Below are 14803 nucleotides of genomic sequence, written 5' to 3' on the forward strand. Positions count from 1 at the left end.
CCTCTCTTAACAAGGTCACAAATAATTTAGGCTAATATTTCCCCTTTGACTTGTTGACATAGTTTCCATCTCTTACTAAGAAGTTGAGAGTTCCTGATCTGTGAATGGTTGTCTTTACTCGGTGTATTTACTCAGTCAAACCTATGACCGAGCAGCTAAAGGAAAATAAACACAATTGTCTGTCCGACTGTTGCCACGTTCATGTGCTATTCGAAAATACAAAACTAGGAAATGTCCGACTTGTTAATAGGTTGAACACGCGGCACGTATATATGTACAACAGGTTAGCAAGTCGGACATTTCTGAGTTTCGTAGTTTCCGACGAGTACTTGAACGCGGCACGTATCCACACCCCTGTTACTTGTTCTACATTTCTGCTCGGAGGAAGTGGCCCCTTTCCTCACCCTGTCGCTATTTACCGCGGGGATACAAAATTACTAACAAACTATTCTGTTGTGTGAAAATGAGGCAATTGTCGTCCTAGAACATTGAGAAATCGTCTCTGCAGAATAGCACGCACGTTGTAACAACATAGTTGTAAGAAGATACGCCAGAGTGGATCGTTTTGAGCTGGAGTAGCCTCGTCTGCTTTGTTTACGTTGGGATTGTTTTGATGCGGGTGTTTTCACGGTGACGTTTTTGCGTGGAAAACGACTGTAAATCCTGCAACGATGGCAATGCAGGTAGGAGAGTTTCTTCAGCATGTCATGGTGCGCTTTATTGAATGGTAGACAACGCTAATTTAGCTTCTTTTTTTTGTCATACAGAATATGCGCCATTGGGGGGGGTTTCATTGAAGTGTAGTTTAGATTTCAGAGTAATATGACTGAAAGAGAACATGTTTATAAACTGAACCAATGTCATACAATAAACGGATTGATGCCATGTGCAGAGACAGATTAAACAACACCTATGTATGTATTTACATGTTTATCTTCCAGTCTCTACTGTGAACTGCTTTTTGTAGGTTGTAGCGCCACTGTTTTCGAGAGGGAGGCAGTGTGTGTGTGTGTGTGTGTGTGTGTGTGTGTGTGTGTGTGTGTGTGTGTGTGTGTGTGTGTGTGTGTGTGTGTGTGTGTGTGTGTGTGTGTGTGTGTACACAGTACCATTCAGAGTGGTCCTGAGGTCATCACTGTGTCCTATGACTACGTCCTACAGTACCATTCAGAGTGGTCCCGAGGTCATCACTGTGTGTGCTCTGTTTCAGGCCCAGGTGATATATGACTTCAGTGCTGAACCAGGAAATAACGAGTTGACAGTCAGAGAAGGAGAGACTGTCACCGTCCTCAATCAGGTACACACAGGATCTGACTGGCTGGCCAAAGTCACCTGAAATACTACAGCGTTACATTTCACGCTTTTCTGTCCAGACTGTCCAGATGAATAACTCTCATTCCTCTTCTCTCTCTCACACTCTTCCTCTCCCTCTCTCCCCTTTCTCTCCCTTCCTCTCCCTCTCCCTATTCTCTCTCTTCCTCTCCCCTTCTCTCTCTCCCTCTGTCTCCCCCTTATATCGCTCTTCCTCTCTCCCCTTCTCTTACTTCCGCTCTCTCCCCTTCTCTCTCTTCCTCTCCCTCTCCCCTTATCTCTCTTCCTCTCTCTCCCTTCTGACTTCCTCTCTTTCCCCTTCTCTCTCTTCCTCTCCCTTCCTCTCCCCATCTCTCCCCCTTCTCTCTCTCCCTCTGTCTCCCCCTTATCGCTCTTCCTCTCTCTCCCCTTCTCTTACTTCCGCTCTCTCCCCTTCTCTCTCTTCTCTCTCTCTCCCTCTTCTCTTTCTTCCTCTCCCTCCCCCTTATCTCTCTTCCTCTCTCTCCCTTCTGACTTCCTCTCTTTCCCCATTCTCTCTCTTCCTCTCTCTCCCCTTCTCTCACTTCCTCTCTTTCCCCCTTCTCTCTCTTCCTCTCCCTTCCTCTCCCCATCTCTCCCCTTATCTCTCTCCCCTTCTCTCACTTCCTCTCTTTCCCCCTTCTCTCTCTTCCTCTCCCTTCCTCTCCCCATCTCTCCCCCTTCTCTCTCTCCCTCTGTCTCCCCCTTATCGCTCTTCCTCTCTCTCCCCTTCTCTTACTTCCGCTCTCTCCCCTTCTCTCTCTCCCTCTTCTCTTTCTTCCTCTCCCTCTCTCCATTCTCTCTCTTCCTCTCCCTCCCCCTTCTCTCACTTCCTCTCTTTCCCCCTTCTCTCTCTTCCTCTCCCTCCCCTTATCTCTCTTCCTCTCCCTCCCCCTTATCTCTCTCCCCTTCTCTCACTTCCTCTCTCTCCCCCTTCTCTCTCTTCCTCTCCCTTCCTCTCCCCATCTCTCCCCCTTCTCTCTCTCCCTCTGTCTCCCCCTTATCGCTCTTCCTCTCTCTCCCCTTCTCTTACTTCCGCTCTCTCTCCCCTCTCTCTCTCCCTCTTCTCTTTCTTCCTCTCCCTCTCTCCATTCTCTCTCTTCCTCTCCCTCCCCTTATCTCTCTTCCCTCTCTCTCCCCTTCTCTCACTTCCTCTCTTTCCCCCTTCTCTCTCTTCCTCTCCCTCCCCTTCTCTCTCTTCCTCTCCCTCCCCCTTATCTCTCTCCCCTTCTCTCTCACTTCCTCTCTTTCCCCTTCTCTCTTCCTCTCCCTCCCCTTATCTCTCTTCCTCTCTCTCCCCTTCTCTCACTTCCTCTCTCTCCCCCTTCTCTCTCTTCCTCTCCCTCTCTCTGCCCCTCCTCTCTCTTTGTAGAATGTTGGTGGAGGATGGATAGAGGCTCAGAACTCCAGAGGAGAAAGTGGGCTGGTGCCAGAAGACTACTTACAGGTGAGTGTGTGTCTGTTCATTACGGATTACACACCATAACAGTGTGAATAATTCACTACGTATCTGTAAAGTAAATCAGTGTTATTTGTCACATGCACCGAATACAACATGTGTAGACCTTACAGTGAAATGCTTACTTATAAGCCCTTAACCAACAATGCAGTTTTTTTAAAGCAATACAAAAATAAGAATAAGAAATAAAAGTAACAAATAATTTAAGAGCAGCAGTAAAATAACAATAGCGAGGCTATATATAAGGGTCAGTGTGCAGGGGCACCGGTTAGTCGAGGTAATTGAGGTAATATGTATATGTAGGTACAGGTGTTAAAGTGACTATGCATAGATAATAACAGAGAATAGTAGCAGTGTAATAGAGGTGGGGTGGGGGGAGGGGGGGCAATGCAAATAGTCTGCGTAGCTATTTGATTAGATGTTCAGGAGTCTTATGGCTTGGGGGTAGAAGCTGTTTATGAGCCTCTTGGACCTAGACTTGGTGCTCCGGCAGAGAGAACAGTCTATGCCTAGAGTGGCTGGAGTCTTTGACAATTTTTAGGGCCTTCCTCTGACACAGCCTGGCGTGAGTGCTACGGATCGGTAGTCATTTCGGCAGGTTACCTTAGTGTTCTTGGGCACAGGGACTATGGTGGTCTGCTTGAAACATGTTGGTATTACAGACAGGGAGAGGTTGAAAATGTAATTGAAGACACTTGCCAGTTGGTCAGCGCATGCTCAGAGTACACGTCCTGGTTATCTGTCTGGTCCTGCAAACTTGTGAATGTTGACCTGTTTTAAGGTCTTACTCACATCGGCTGCGGAGAGCGTGATCACACAGTCATCCGGGACAGCTGATGCTCTCATGTATGTTTCAGTACCCGGGCGCGAACCAGGACCTTCTGCACACATCAACAACAGCCACAGAAGTTACCCATCGCTTTGCAGAGCAAGGGGAACTACCACTTTAGGTCTCAGAGCAAGTGACGTAACCATTGAAACGCTATTAGCGCACACCGCTAACTAAGCTAGCCGTTTCACATCCGTTACATATGTTTCAGTGTTACTTGCCTCGAAGCGAGCACAGAAGTAATTTAGGTCGTCTGATAGGCTCGGGTCATTGGGCAGCTCTCGGCTGTGCTTCCTTTTGTAGTCTGTAATAGCTTGCAAGCCCTGCCACATCCGACGAGCGTCGGAGCCGGTGTAGTACGATTCAATCTTAGTCCGGTATTGACACTTTGGAATTGGAATAGAATTGACCTCAGCGCTGGCCCACATAACCTTGATTAATTAAGAGAAACAGTTAGTTAATACAATCATACTGTGGGGGACAGGGAGCTAATGTTCTGGGAGAAACAGACGGTAACATTAACGTACTGTGAGAGACAGGGAGCTAATGTTCTGGGAGAAACAGACAGTAACATTAACGTACTGTGAGAGACAGGGAGCTAATGTTCAAAGTGATGGTTCATCGGAGGACATAGCAGGATTTCTTATAAGCTTCCAGGTTAGAGTCCCGCTCCTTGAAAGCGGCAGCTCTACCTTTTAGCTCAATGCTGATGTTGCCTGTAATCCATGGCTTCTGGTTGGGGTATGTACATACAGTCACTGTGGGGACGATGTCATCGATGCACTTATTGATGAAGCCAGTGACTGATGTGTTGAACTCCTCAATGCCATCAGAAGAATCCCGGAACATATTCCAGTCTGTGATAGCAAAACAGTCCTGTAGCTTAGCATCTGCTTCATCTGACCAATTTTTTTATTGACCGAGTCACTGGTGCTTCCTGCTTTAATTTTTTTGCAAACAGGAAGGAGGATAGATAGAATTATGGTCAGATTTGCCAAATGGGCGGCGATGGAGAGCTTTATACGTGTCTCTGTGTGGAGTAAAGGTGGTCTAGAGTTTTTTTTTCTCCCTGTGGTTGCACATTTTAACATACTGGTGGAAATTTAGTAAAACAGATTTAAGTTTCCCTGCATTAAGGTCCCAGGTTTGGGTTAAACTCAATATACATTCCAGTCAATTAAGGAAGTACACTGAAATTCCAATTCTCTTCAATGCTTTTTAATTAGGAACATTTGGATTTGGAATCTGCTTTACTTTCTGAATTGACTGGACTGAATTTACCCGGGTCAGAAGTTTACATGAATTCAATTAGTATTTGGTAGCATTGCCTTTGAATTGTTTAATTTGGGTCAAACGTTTCGGGTAGCCTTCTACAAGCTTCCCACAATGAGCTGGATGAATTTTGGCCCATTCCTCTTGACAAAGCTGGTGTAACAGAGTCAGGTTTGTAGGCCTCCTTGCTCGCACACAATTTTTCAGTTCTGCCCACACATTTTCTATAGGATTGAGGTCAGGGCTTTGTGATGGCCACTCCAATACCTTGACTTTGTTGTCCTTTAGCTATTTTGCCACAACTTTGGAAGTATGCTTGGGGCCATTGTCCATTTGGAAGACCCATTTGTGACCAAGCTTTAACTTCCTGTCTGATGTCTTGAGATGTTGCTTCAATATATCCACATCATTTTCCGTCCTCATGATGCCATTTATTATGTGAGGTGCACCAGTCCCTCCTGCAGCAAAGCACCCCCACAACATGATGTTGCCACCCACATGCTTCATGGTTGGGATGGTGTTCTTCGGCTTGCAAGTGTCCTCCTTTATTCTCCTAACATAACGATGGTCATTATGGCCAAACAGTTCTATTTTTCATCAGACCAGAGGACATTTCTCCAAAAAGTCAGATGTTTGTCCCCATGTGCAGTTGCAAACCGTAGTCTGGCTTTTTTATGGTAGTTTTGGAGCCATGGCTTCTTCCTTGCTGAGCGGCCTTTCAGGTTATGTCAACATAGGACTCGTTTTACTGTGGATATAGATACTTTTGTACCTGTTTCCTCCAGCATCTTCACAAGGTCCTTTGCTGTTGTTCTGGGATTGATTTGCACTTTTCGCACCAAAGTACATTCATCTCTAGGAGACAGTACGTTCATCTCCTTCCTGAGCGGTATGATGGCTGCGTGGTCCCATGGTGTGTATACTTGCGTACTATTGTTTGTACAGATGAACGTAGTTCCTTCAGGCGTTTGGAAATTGCTTCCAAGGATGAACCAGACTTGTGGGGGTCTACATTTTTTTTCTGAGGTCTTGGCTGATTTCTTTTGATTTTCCCATGATGTCAAGGAGAGAGGCACTGAGTTCGAAGGTAGGTCTTGAAATAGATCCACAGGTACACCTCCAATTAACTCAAATTATGTAAAATTATGTCAATTAGCCTATCAGAAGCTTCTAAAGCCATGACATTATTTTCTGGAATTTTCCAGAGTGTACGTAAACTTCTAATTTCAACTGTAGGCTGTCTGTGGTGCCAGGGCATGTATAGCTTTGCTTTAGCTAATGGATACATGTTTTCTGGTAGGCCTATTTGGTTACCATTTTAAATTTTAAATTTTACATTTTAAAACTACAGCCTACTCTGGTTGTAAAGTGGTGCCATGAACTCAATATTTAGAGGTGACAAATAAACAATATAGTCACAGAAAGCTGTGACTCTTCTCTCTGTATCCAGAACAACAGTAGTTGCTTTCAAAACAGTATTTTGCATATTTAGCAACGGTCATATGCTTGTGCTTCTCAGAATGCATCACTCCCTCCTCTGTGCACAGTGGGGAGATGGGGGTGAAAGTGGCTCGCTAACATAGCAACAGACAGCGAAACAGGGACAGGCAAATACCTCGCTAAATTATTATCAGACCTACCAACATGCACACATTTTGCGTACCATCTACGCAGAGCTCTGACCATGTACGCAGGTACGAGAGCAGAGTTATTAAAAGTAGCAGTAATTTTTCATGTTTGTATTTAATTTATTTCTCTAGCAAATGAAAGTGAACTGAACCCAGAGCCCACTGAACGTCCATCTTCTGTTCGCTAACGTTAGCTTGAAACAATCAGTGTTTACCTTTCCACAACACACGGAGTCCTAAAGGGATTTGTCCATTTACGTACAGCTGGCAGTCGGCAAACTCCGCATCACAACAAACAGGAGGAGGGGCAGACACGGGGCAGTCACGTCCAATAAGGATGTATTCATCTCCATGTCCGTTGACACACACTCCGTACATGTCTATTGGAGACCAATTACTTTATTAAATATTGATTACAAATTGATTTTACAAATTTTATGACAAAAGTTTAAAGAAAGGAATAGATACCATTATAAATGAGACTCAAATAGGATTTATGAAGAGCCGTCACAAACTCTAACATTCGTTTAGTCTTGGACCTTATAGACTATTCAGATGCAATTGACTCAGATGTGGTTGTCTTTTTGGGGGGACTTCTGTAAAACCTTTGACTCAATTGAACATGAATTTCTCTTTAGGACGCGTAAACCTTTTGGATTCGGTGAACATTTTATCAACGTCATTCGCATGTTCTACAAAGATATAAATAGTTCTGCGTTACTAAACCTTAATACTTCCAAAATATTTAGTATCAACAGAAGTGTTTTTAGCTCCAACAGTACATGAATAACTAGCCAAATGCATGTGTTTTTAGCTCCAACAGTACAGTGATAACTAGCCAAATGCTTGTGTTTTTAGCTCCAACAGTACAGTGATAACTAGCCAAATGCTTGTGTTTTTAGCTCCAACAGTACAGTGATAACTAGCCAAATGCATGTGTTTTTAGCTCCAACAGTGCAGTGATAACTAGCCAAATGCTTGTGTTTTTAGCTCCAACAGTACAGTAATAACTAGCCAAATGCATGTGTTTTTAGCTCCAACAGTACAGTGATAACTAGCCAAATGCTTGTGTTTTTAGCTCCAACAGTACAGTGATAACTAGCCAAATGCTTGTGTTTTTAGCTCCAACAGTACAGTGATAACTAGCCAAATGCATGTGTTTTTAGCTCCAACAGTACAGTGATAACTAGCCAAATGCATGTGTTTTTAGCTCCAACAGTACAGTGATAACTAGCCAAATGCTTGTGTTTTTAGCTCCAACAGTACAGTAATAACTAGCCAAATGCATGTGTTTTTAGCTCCAACAGTACAGTAATAACTAGCCAAATGCATGTGTTTTTAGCTCCAACAGTACAGTAATACCTAGCCAAATGCATGTGTTTTTAGCTCCAACAGTACAGTAATACCTAGCTAAATGATTATGTTCCTAGATCCAACAGTACAGTAATACCTAGCTAAATGCCTATGTTCCTAGCTCCAACAGTACAGTAATACCTAGCTAAATGCTTATGTTCCTAGCTCCAACAGTACAGTAATACCTAGCTAAATGCCTATGTTCCTAGCTCCAACAGTACAGTACTACCTAGCTAAATGATTCTGTTCCTAGCTCCAACAGTACAGTAATACCTAGCTAAATGATTCTGTTCCTAGCTCCAACAGTGCAGTAATACCTAGCTAAATGATTATGTTCCTAGCTCCAACAGTACAGTAATACCTAGCTAAATGATTATGTTCCTAGCTCCAACAGTGCAGTAATACCTAGCTAAATGCCTATGTTCCTAGTTCCAACAGTGCAGTAATACCTAGCTAAATGATTATGTTCCTAGCTCCAACAGTACAGTAATACCTAGCTAAATGCCTATGTTCCTAGCTCCAACAGTACAGTACTACCTAGCTAAATGCTTATGTTCCTAGCTCCAACAGTGCAGTAATACCTAGCTAAATGCTTATGTTCCTAGCTCCAACAGTGCAGTAATACCTAGCTAAATGCTTATGTTCCTAGCTCCAACAGTACAGTAATACCTAGCTAAATGCTTATGTTCCTAGCTCCAACAGTGCAGTAATACCTAGCTAAATGTTTATGTTCCTAGCTCCAACAGTGCAGTAATACCTAGCTAAATGCTTATGTTCCTAGCTCCAACAGTGCAGTAATACCTAGCTAAATGCCTATGTTCCTAGCTCCAACAGTACAGTAATACCTAGCTAAATGCTTATGTTCCTAGCTCCAACAGTACAGTAATACCTAGCTAAATGCCTATGTTCCTAGCTCCAACAGTACAGTAATACCTAGCTAAATGCCTATGTTCCTAGCTCCAACAGTACAGTAATACCTAGCTAAATGCTTATGTTCCTAGCTCCAACAGTACAGTAATACCTAGCTAAATGCCTATGTTCCTAGCTCCAACAGTACAGTAATACCTAGCTAAATGCTTATGTTCCTAGCTCCAACAGTGCAGTAATACCTAGCTAAATGTTTATGTTCCTAGCTCCAACAGTACAGTAATACCTAGCTAAATGCTTATGTTCCTAGCTCCAACAGTACAGTAATACCTAGCTAAATGCCTATGTTCCTAGCTCCAACAGTACAGTAATACCTAGCTAAATGCCTATGTTCCTAGCTCCAACAGTGCAGTAATACCTAACAATATAAAACAATACACACGGATCCAAAACATTAAAAGAAAGTAATTAAGAAATATTGGTACAAGCAATGTCAGAGTTCGGGACAGTACATGGACAGTATGTGACTAGAAAAGGGGTGTACAGCAGTAGTTATATAGGATGGGACTGGACTACAATACAGTCTTATACATATGAAATGGGTAAAACAGTATGTAAATGTTATTAAAGTGACCAGGTAGCCTGGCGGGTAGGAGCGTTGGGCCAGTAACTGAAAGGTTGCTAGATCGAATCCCCGAGCTGACATGGTAAAAATGTGTCGTTCTGCCCCTGAGAAAGACAGTTAACCCACTGTTCCCCAGCCCCCCCCGCACCTCTCTGATTCAGAGGGGTTGGGTTGAATGCGGAAGACACATTTCAGTTGAATGCATTTAGTTTCTCAGTGTTCCATGAGTATGTACATAGGGCAGCAGTCTCTACAGTGCAGGGTAGATTACCAACTCGGTAACACAAAATGCTTCGGTAAGAGGAAGGCAGTTTATCGTTCCAGCTGTGTGTGTGTGTGTGTGTGTGTGTGCGTGTGTGTGTGTGTGTGTGTGTGTGTGTGTGTGTGTGCGTGTGTGCGCGCGTGTGTGTGTGTGTGTGCGTGCGTGTGTGTGTGTGTGTGGGAGGTGTCGAGTAGTCTTTGTGAGACCCCATCACACCGCATTTATTTTTTTGACAAACGTGACATCACTGGGGAGCCGTAGCAAAGATCAAAGTTGAACTCTGGAAAATGTTTTGAAGATCCCGAGTACCACGCCAAAATAAACTTGACTAAACGTTGCTAACAGTGTGACGCTAAAGCAACACTGTGTCTTTGCAAAGTATGTTTACTGTCATCCCTGTAGTACAAACAGTGATGTTTTCATCCTGCACACATGGGAAAGATAGCCATGACTACTGTCTTTGTCCTTAGGGGGGTAAAGATAAAGTCAAAATGTGGATGATTATTACAATCCCCCCTCATCTCTCAGGTTGGTGCGGTGTCATCCACAACACCAGAGACGGCTACCTATCCGGATGCCTACAGCCCCGAGTCCAGCAACAGCACAAACACTCAGGTACACACTACTTCATTACAATAAGTTATGGGGCTTGAGAGAGAAAGAGAGGGACTCGGTCTCTGTCTCTAAATTAAAGAAAGCTTTGATTATGTACAGACTCAGTGACCAACATAGCCTTGCTATTGAGAAAGGCTGCCGTAGGCAGTCCTGGTTCTTGAGAAGAAGGCTATGTGCACACTGTCAACAAAATGATGGGGAAACTGAGCTGCACTTCCTGCCAAATGTATGACCATATTAGAGACACATATTTCACAATATGATTTCAATAAACTCCAATATCTACTGGGTGAAATACCACAGTGTGCCGTCACAGCAGCAAGATTTGTGACCTGTTGCCTCAAGAAAAGGGCAACCAGCGAAGAACAAACACCATTGTAAATACAACCCATATTTATGCTTATTTATTTTCCCTTTTGTACTTTAACTATTTGTACTTTGTTACAACACTGTATATATACATAAAATTACATTTGTAATGTCTTTACTGTAATGTTTACTGTTCATTTATATTGTTTATTTCACTTTTGTTTCTGATCTATTTCACTTGCTTTGGCAATAACATACAGTGGGGCAAAAAAGTATTTAGTCAGCCACCAATGGTGCAAGTTCTCCCACTTAAAAAGATGAGAGAGGCCTGTACTTTTCATCATAGGTACACTTCAACTATGACAGACAAAATGAGAAAAAAAATCCAGAAAATCACATTGTAGGATTTTTAATGAATTTATTTGCAAATTATGGTGGAAAATAAGTATTTGGTCAATAACAAAAGTTTATCTCAATACTTTGTTATATACCCTTTGTTGGCAATGACAGAGGTCAAATGTTTTCTGTAAGTCTTCACAAGGTTTTCACACACTGTTGCTGGTATTTTGGCCCATTCCTCCATGCAGATCTCCTCTAGAGCAGTGATGTTTTGGGGCTGTTGCTGGGCAACACGGACTTTCCCTCCAAAGATTTTCTATGGGGTTGAGATCTGGAGACTGGCTAAGCCACTCCACGACCTTGAAATGCTTCTTACGAAGCCACTCCTTTGTTGCCCGGGCGGTGTGTTTGGGATCATTGTCATGCTGAAAGACCCAGCCACGTTTCATCTTCAATGCCCTTGCTGATGGAAGGAGGTTTTCACTCAAAATCTCACGATACATGGCCCCATTCATTCTTTCCTTTACACGGATCAGTCGTCCTGGTCCCTTTACAGAAAAACAGCCCCAAAGCATGATGTTTCCACCCCTATGCTTCACAATAGGTATGGTGTTCTTTGGATGCAACTCGGCATTAATGTCCTCCAAACACGACGAGTTGAGTTTTTACCAAAAAGTTATATTTTGGTTTCATCTGACCGTATGACATTCTCCCAATCTTCTTCTGCATCATCCAAATGCTCCCTAGCAAACTTCAGATGGGCCTGGACATGTACTGGCTTACGCAGGGGACACGTCTGGCACTGCAGGATTTGAGTCCCTGGCGGCGTAGTGTGTTACTGATGGTAGGCTTTGTTACATTGGTCCCAGCTCTCTGTAGGTCGTTCACTAGGTCCCCCTGTGTGGTTCTGTGATTTTTGCTCACCGTTCTTGTGATCATTTTGACCCCACGGGGTGAGATCTTGCGTGGAGCGCCAGATCAAGGGAGATTATCAGTGGTCTTGTATGTCTTCCATTTCCTAATAATTGCTCCCATAGTTGATTTCTTCAAACCAAGCTGCTTACCTATTGCAGATTCAGTCTTCCCAGCCTGGTGCAGGTCTACAATGTTGGTTCTGTTGTCCTTTGACAGCTCTTTCGTCTTGGCCATAGTGGAGTTTGGAGTGTGACTGTTTGAGGTTGTGGACAGGTGTCTTTTATACTGATAACAAGTTCAAACAGGTGCCATTAATACAGGTAACGAGTGGAGGACAGAGGAGCCTCTTAAAGAAGAAGTTACAGGTCTGTGAGAGACAGAAATCTTGCTTGTTTTTAGGTGACCAAATACGTATTTTCCACCATAATTTGCAAATAAATTCATTAAAAATCCTACAATGTGATTTTCTGGATTTTTTTCTCTCATTTTGTCTGTCATCGTTGAAGTGTACCTACAATGAAAATTACAGGCCTCTCTCATATTTTTAAGTGGGAAAACTTGCACAATTGGTGGCTGACTAAATATTTTTTGCCCCACTGTATGTTTCCCATGCCAATAAAGCCCCTTTAATTGAAAAGAGAGAGAGAGATGTTTATAGTCAGGCAGGAAGGGGAAATAGTCGTTAGCATGGCGTTGGAGCTTCTCTTTTGTAGGCCCAAGGCCAGTTCTGTCCACGCTTGGGCCATTAAAACACACACAAACATCCAGGTACCTTCTCTGGCCACGCTTGAGCCATTAAAACTGTATAAAGCAGGACAGCATGCACCACACACACACTTTAGCCATTACGAATGCCTTGGTCAGAGTCACGCCACTTCAAAACATCAAGCCACTTAGCCTTTAAAACAGAACAGGCTGAAGCAGTCTTCTTTTTTTTTTAAGCAGCTCTGAAACATTTCCCAGAGTTCACTGCTGCTGTTGTTGTTTGCAGGTTGCTAACGGTGACAACCCTTGGTCTGGGGGAGGAGCTTACACCAACAAGACAGCCGGGGGATGGGACACCCAGGGATACGCGCAGACTCAACAGAATGCAGGTGACACACAAAGACAAACAAGATGTTTGTAAATGTTGTTGTATTTGTAATGTTGCATTTATTAGTTTTTTTATTTTTATAATGTCCTTGTTTGTGCGTGTGCATTTGTGCGTGTGAAGGTGATGATGACGATGATGGTGAGTGGGATGAAGAGTGGGATGATGCCAGATCAACAGGGGTTTATGGAGAAACTACAGGGGAGGAGGAAGGAGAGGCGACAGGCCGCAACACACACACACACATGAAGATATCCCTCAACAAGTAAGACACACAAACACTCACCCTTATTTATTTTTAAATGTTGCATTTCACTAGGGTTGAAAAATTCTGGTAACTTTTCAAAAAATAGTGTTCAAAGCTGTCATCAAGGCAAAGCGTGGCTACTTTGAAGAATCTCAAATATAAAATATATTTTGATTTGTTTAACACTTTTTTTGGTTACTACATGATTCCATATGTGTTATTTCAAAGTTTTATTGTCTTCACTAATATTTTACAATGTAGAAAATAGTAAAAATAAAGAAAAACCCTTGAAAGAGTAGGTGTGTCCAAACTTTTGACTGGTACTGTAGGTCCGTATTCTTCCACTAGGTTTGCGTTCTCTAAGATCCCCAACCCAGAGGTGTACCTCCTGGCTAAACTACCACCCAAAGGCAAAGACAGACTGGCCATCTATGTGAGTCATCCATCTGTTCTACACATTTACATTACATTACAGTAACATTACATTGACATTACTTTACAATAAATTACTTTGACATCCATCTGCATTACTTTACATTACTTTTACAAGGCACTTCATTTACATTATATTACATTCACATTACATTTATGGGGGGGGAAACTTTGTTACTCAAGATGGTAATAGCAATGTAGTAATTGTGTGTGTGTGTGTGTGTGTGTGTGTGTGTGTGTGTGTGTGTGTGTGTGTGTGTGTGTGTGTGTGTGTGTGTGTGTGTGTGTGTGTGTGTGTGTGTGTGTGTGTGTGTGTGTGTGTGTGTGTGTGTGTGTGTGTGTGTGTGTGTGTGTGTGTGTGTGTGTGTGTGTGTGTGTGTGTGTGTGCGCGCACGCACGCACGCGTAGATGGGAGATGTGGGGCCAGTGTGGCTGTATCCCCAGTCTCCTCTTGACTGTGTCGTGGCTGATCCTAAAAAGGGCTCTAAGATGTATGGGCTGAAGAGTTACATAGAATATCAGGTCACACCCAACGTGAGTATCACACACACACACACACTAGTGCTGAGCGATTAGTGCTTTTTGAGGTCGTTTCAGTTCGGTGAAAAATAAATAATTTTTCCGTTTTGATTTGTATAAAAAAAATATATATATGCTTAAGCTTTTTAATAGAAATGCAATTTTAGTAGAAATTCCAAAGCCACATTTTTAGAACTTTCAATTTTCTTATTGAGTTTTTAAAAAATGTATTATTATTATATATTTTTTTGTCATCTCTGCTCAGCCAACCATCTAACCTCATTTACAAGTCATCCTATTTAGCTAGGCTAGTAACTAGCTAGCTGGCTATCTAGTAGCTACCTAATATGTAATAATAACTAGCTAGCTAGTAGCTACCTAATATGTAATAATAACTAGCTAGCTAGTAGCTACCTAATATGTAATAGTAACTAGCTAGCTAGTAGCTACCTAATATGTAATAGTAACTAGCTAGCTTGTAGCTACCTAATATGTAATAGTAACTAGCTAGCTTGTAGCTACCTAATATGTAATAGTAACTAGCTAGCTTGTAGCTACCTAATATGTAATAGTAACTAGCTAGCTTGTAGCTACCTAATATGTAATAGTAACTAGCTAGCTAGTAGCTACCTAATATGCTGCAGAGCTGTCTGACGATAAAACTATTTTAGTTGTTCTTCAAAGTAGATAGGACATACTTTCAAGACGGCTAATTA

The 14803-nt window shown here is 42.7% G+C and overlaps 1 protein-coding gene across 1 annotated transcript in view; it reads left to right on the forward strand.

Moving 5' to 3' along the window:
* The first annotated feature begins 623 nt into the window (after positions 1-623).
* The window catches only part of LOC124046761 (sorting nexin-9-like), a 32630-nt gene continuing 18450 nt past the window's right edge, over positions 624-14803 (forward strand). Inside the window, exons 1-8 of the mRNA XM_046367502.1 lie at positions 624-683; positions 1208-1294; positions 2699-2773; positions 10150-10236; positions 12791-12893; positions 13013-13154; positions 13485-13569; positions 13977-14102. Coding sequence (XP_046223458.1) covers positions 672-683; positions 1208-1294; positions 2699-2773; positions 10150-10236; positions 12791-12893; positions 13013-13154; positions 13485-13569; positions 13977-14102 — 717 coding nt within the window. The 5' untranslated portion in view covers positions 624-671. The remainder of the gene's footprint in view (positions 684-1207; positions 1295-2698; positions 2774-10149; positions 10237-12790; positions 12894-13012; positions 13155-13484; positions 13570-13976; positions 14103-14803) is intronic.

This window comes from Oncorhynchus gorbuscha, linkage group LG10 (genome assembly GCF_021184085.1).
Source record: "Oncorhynchus gorbuscha isolate QuinsamMale2020 ecotype Even-year linkage group LG10, OgorEven_v1.0, whole genome shotgun sequence".
NCBI classification, from domain to species: Eukaryota; Metazoa; Chordata; class Actinopteri; order Salmoniformes; family Salmonidae; genus Oncorhynchus; species Oncorhynchus gorbuscha.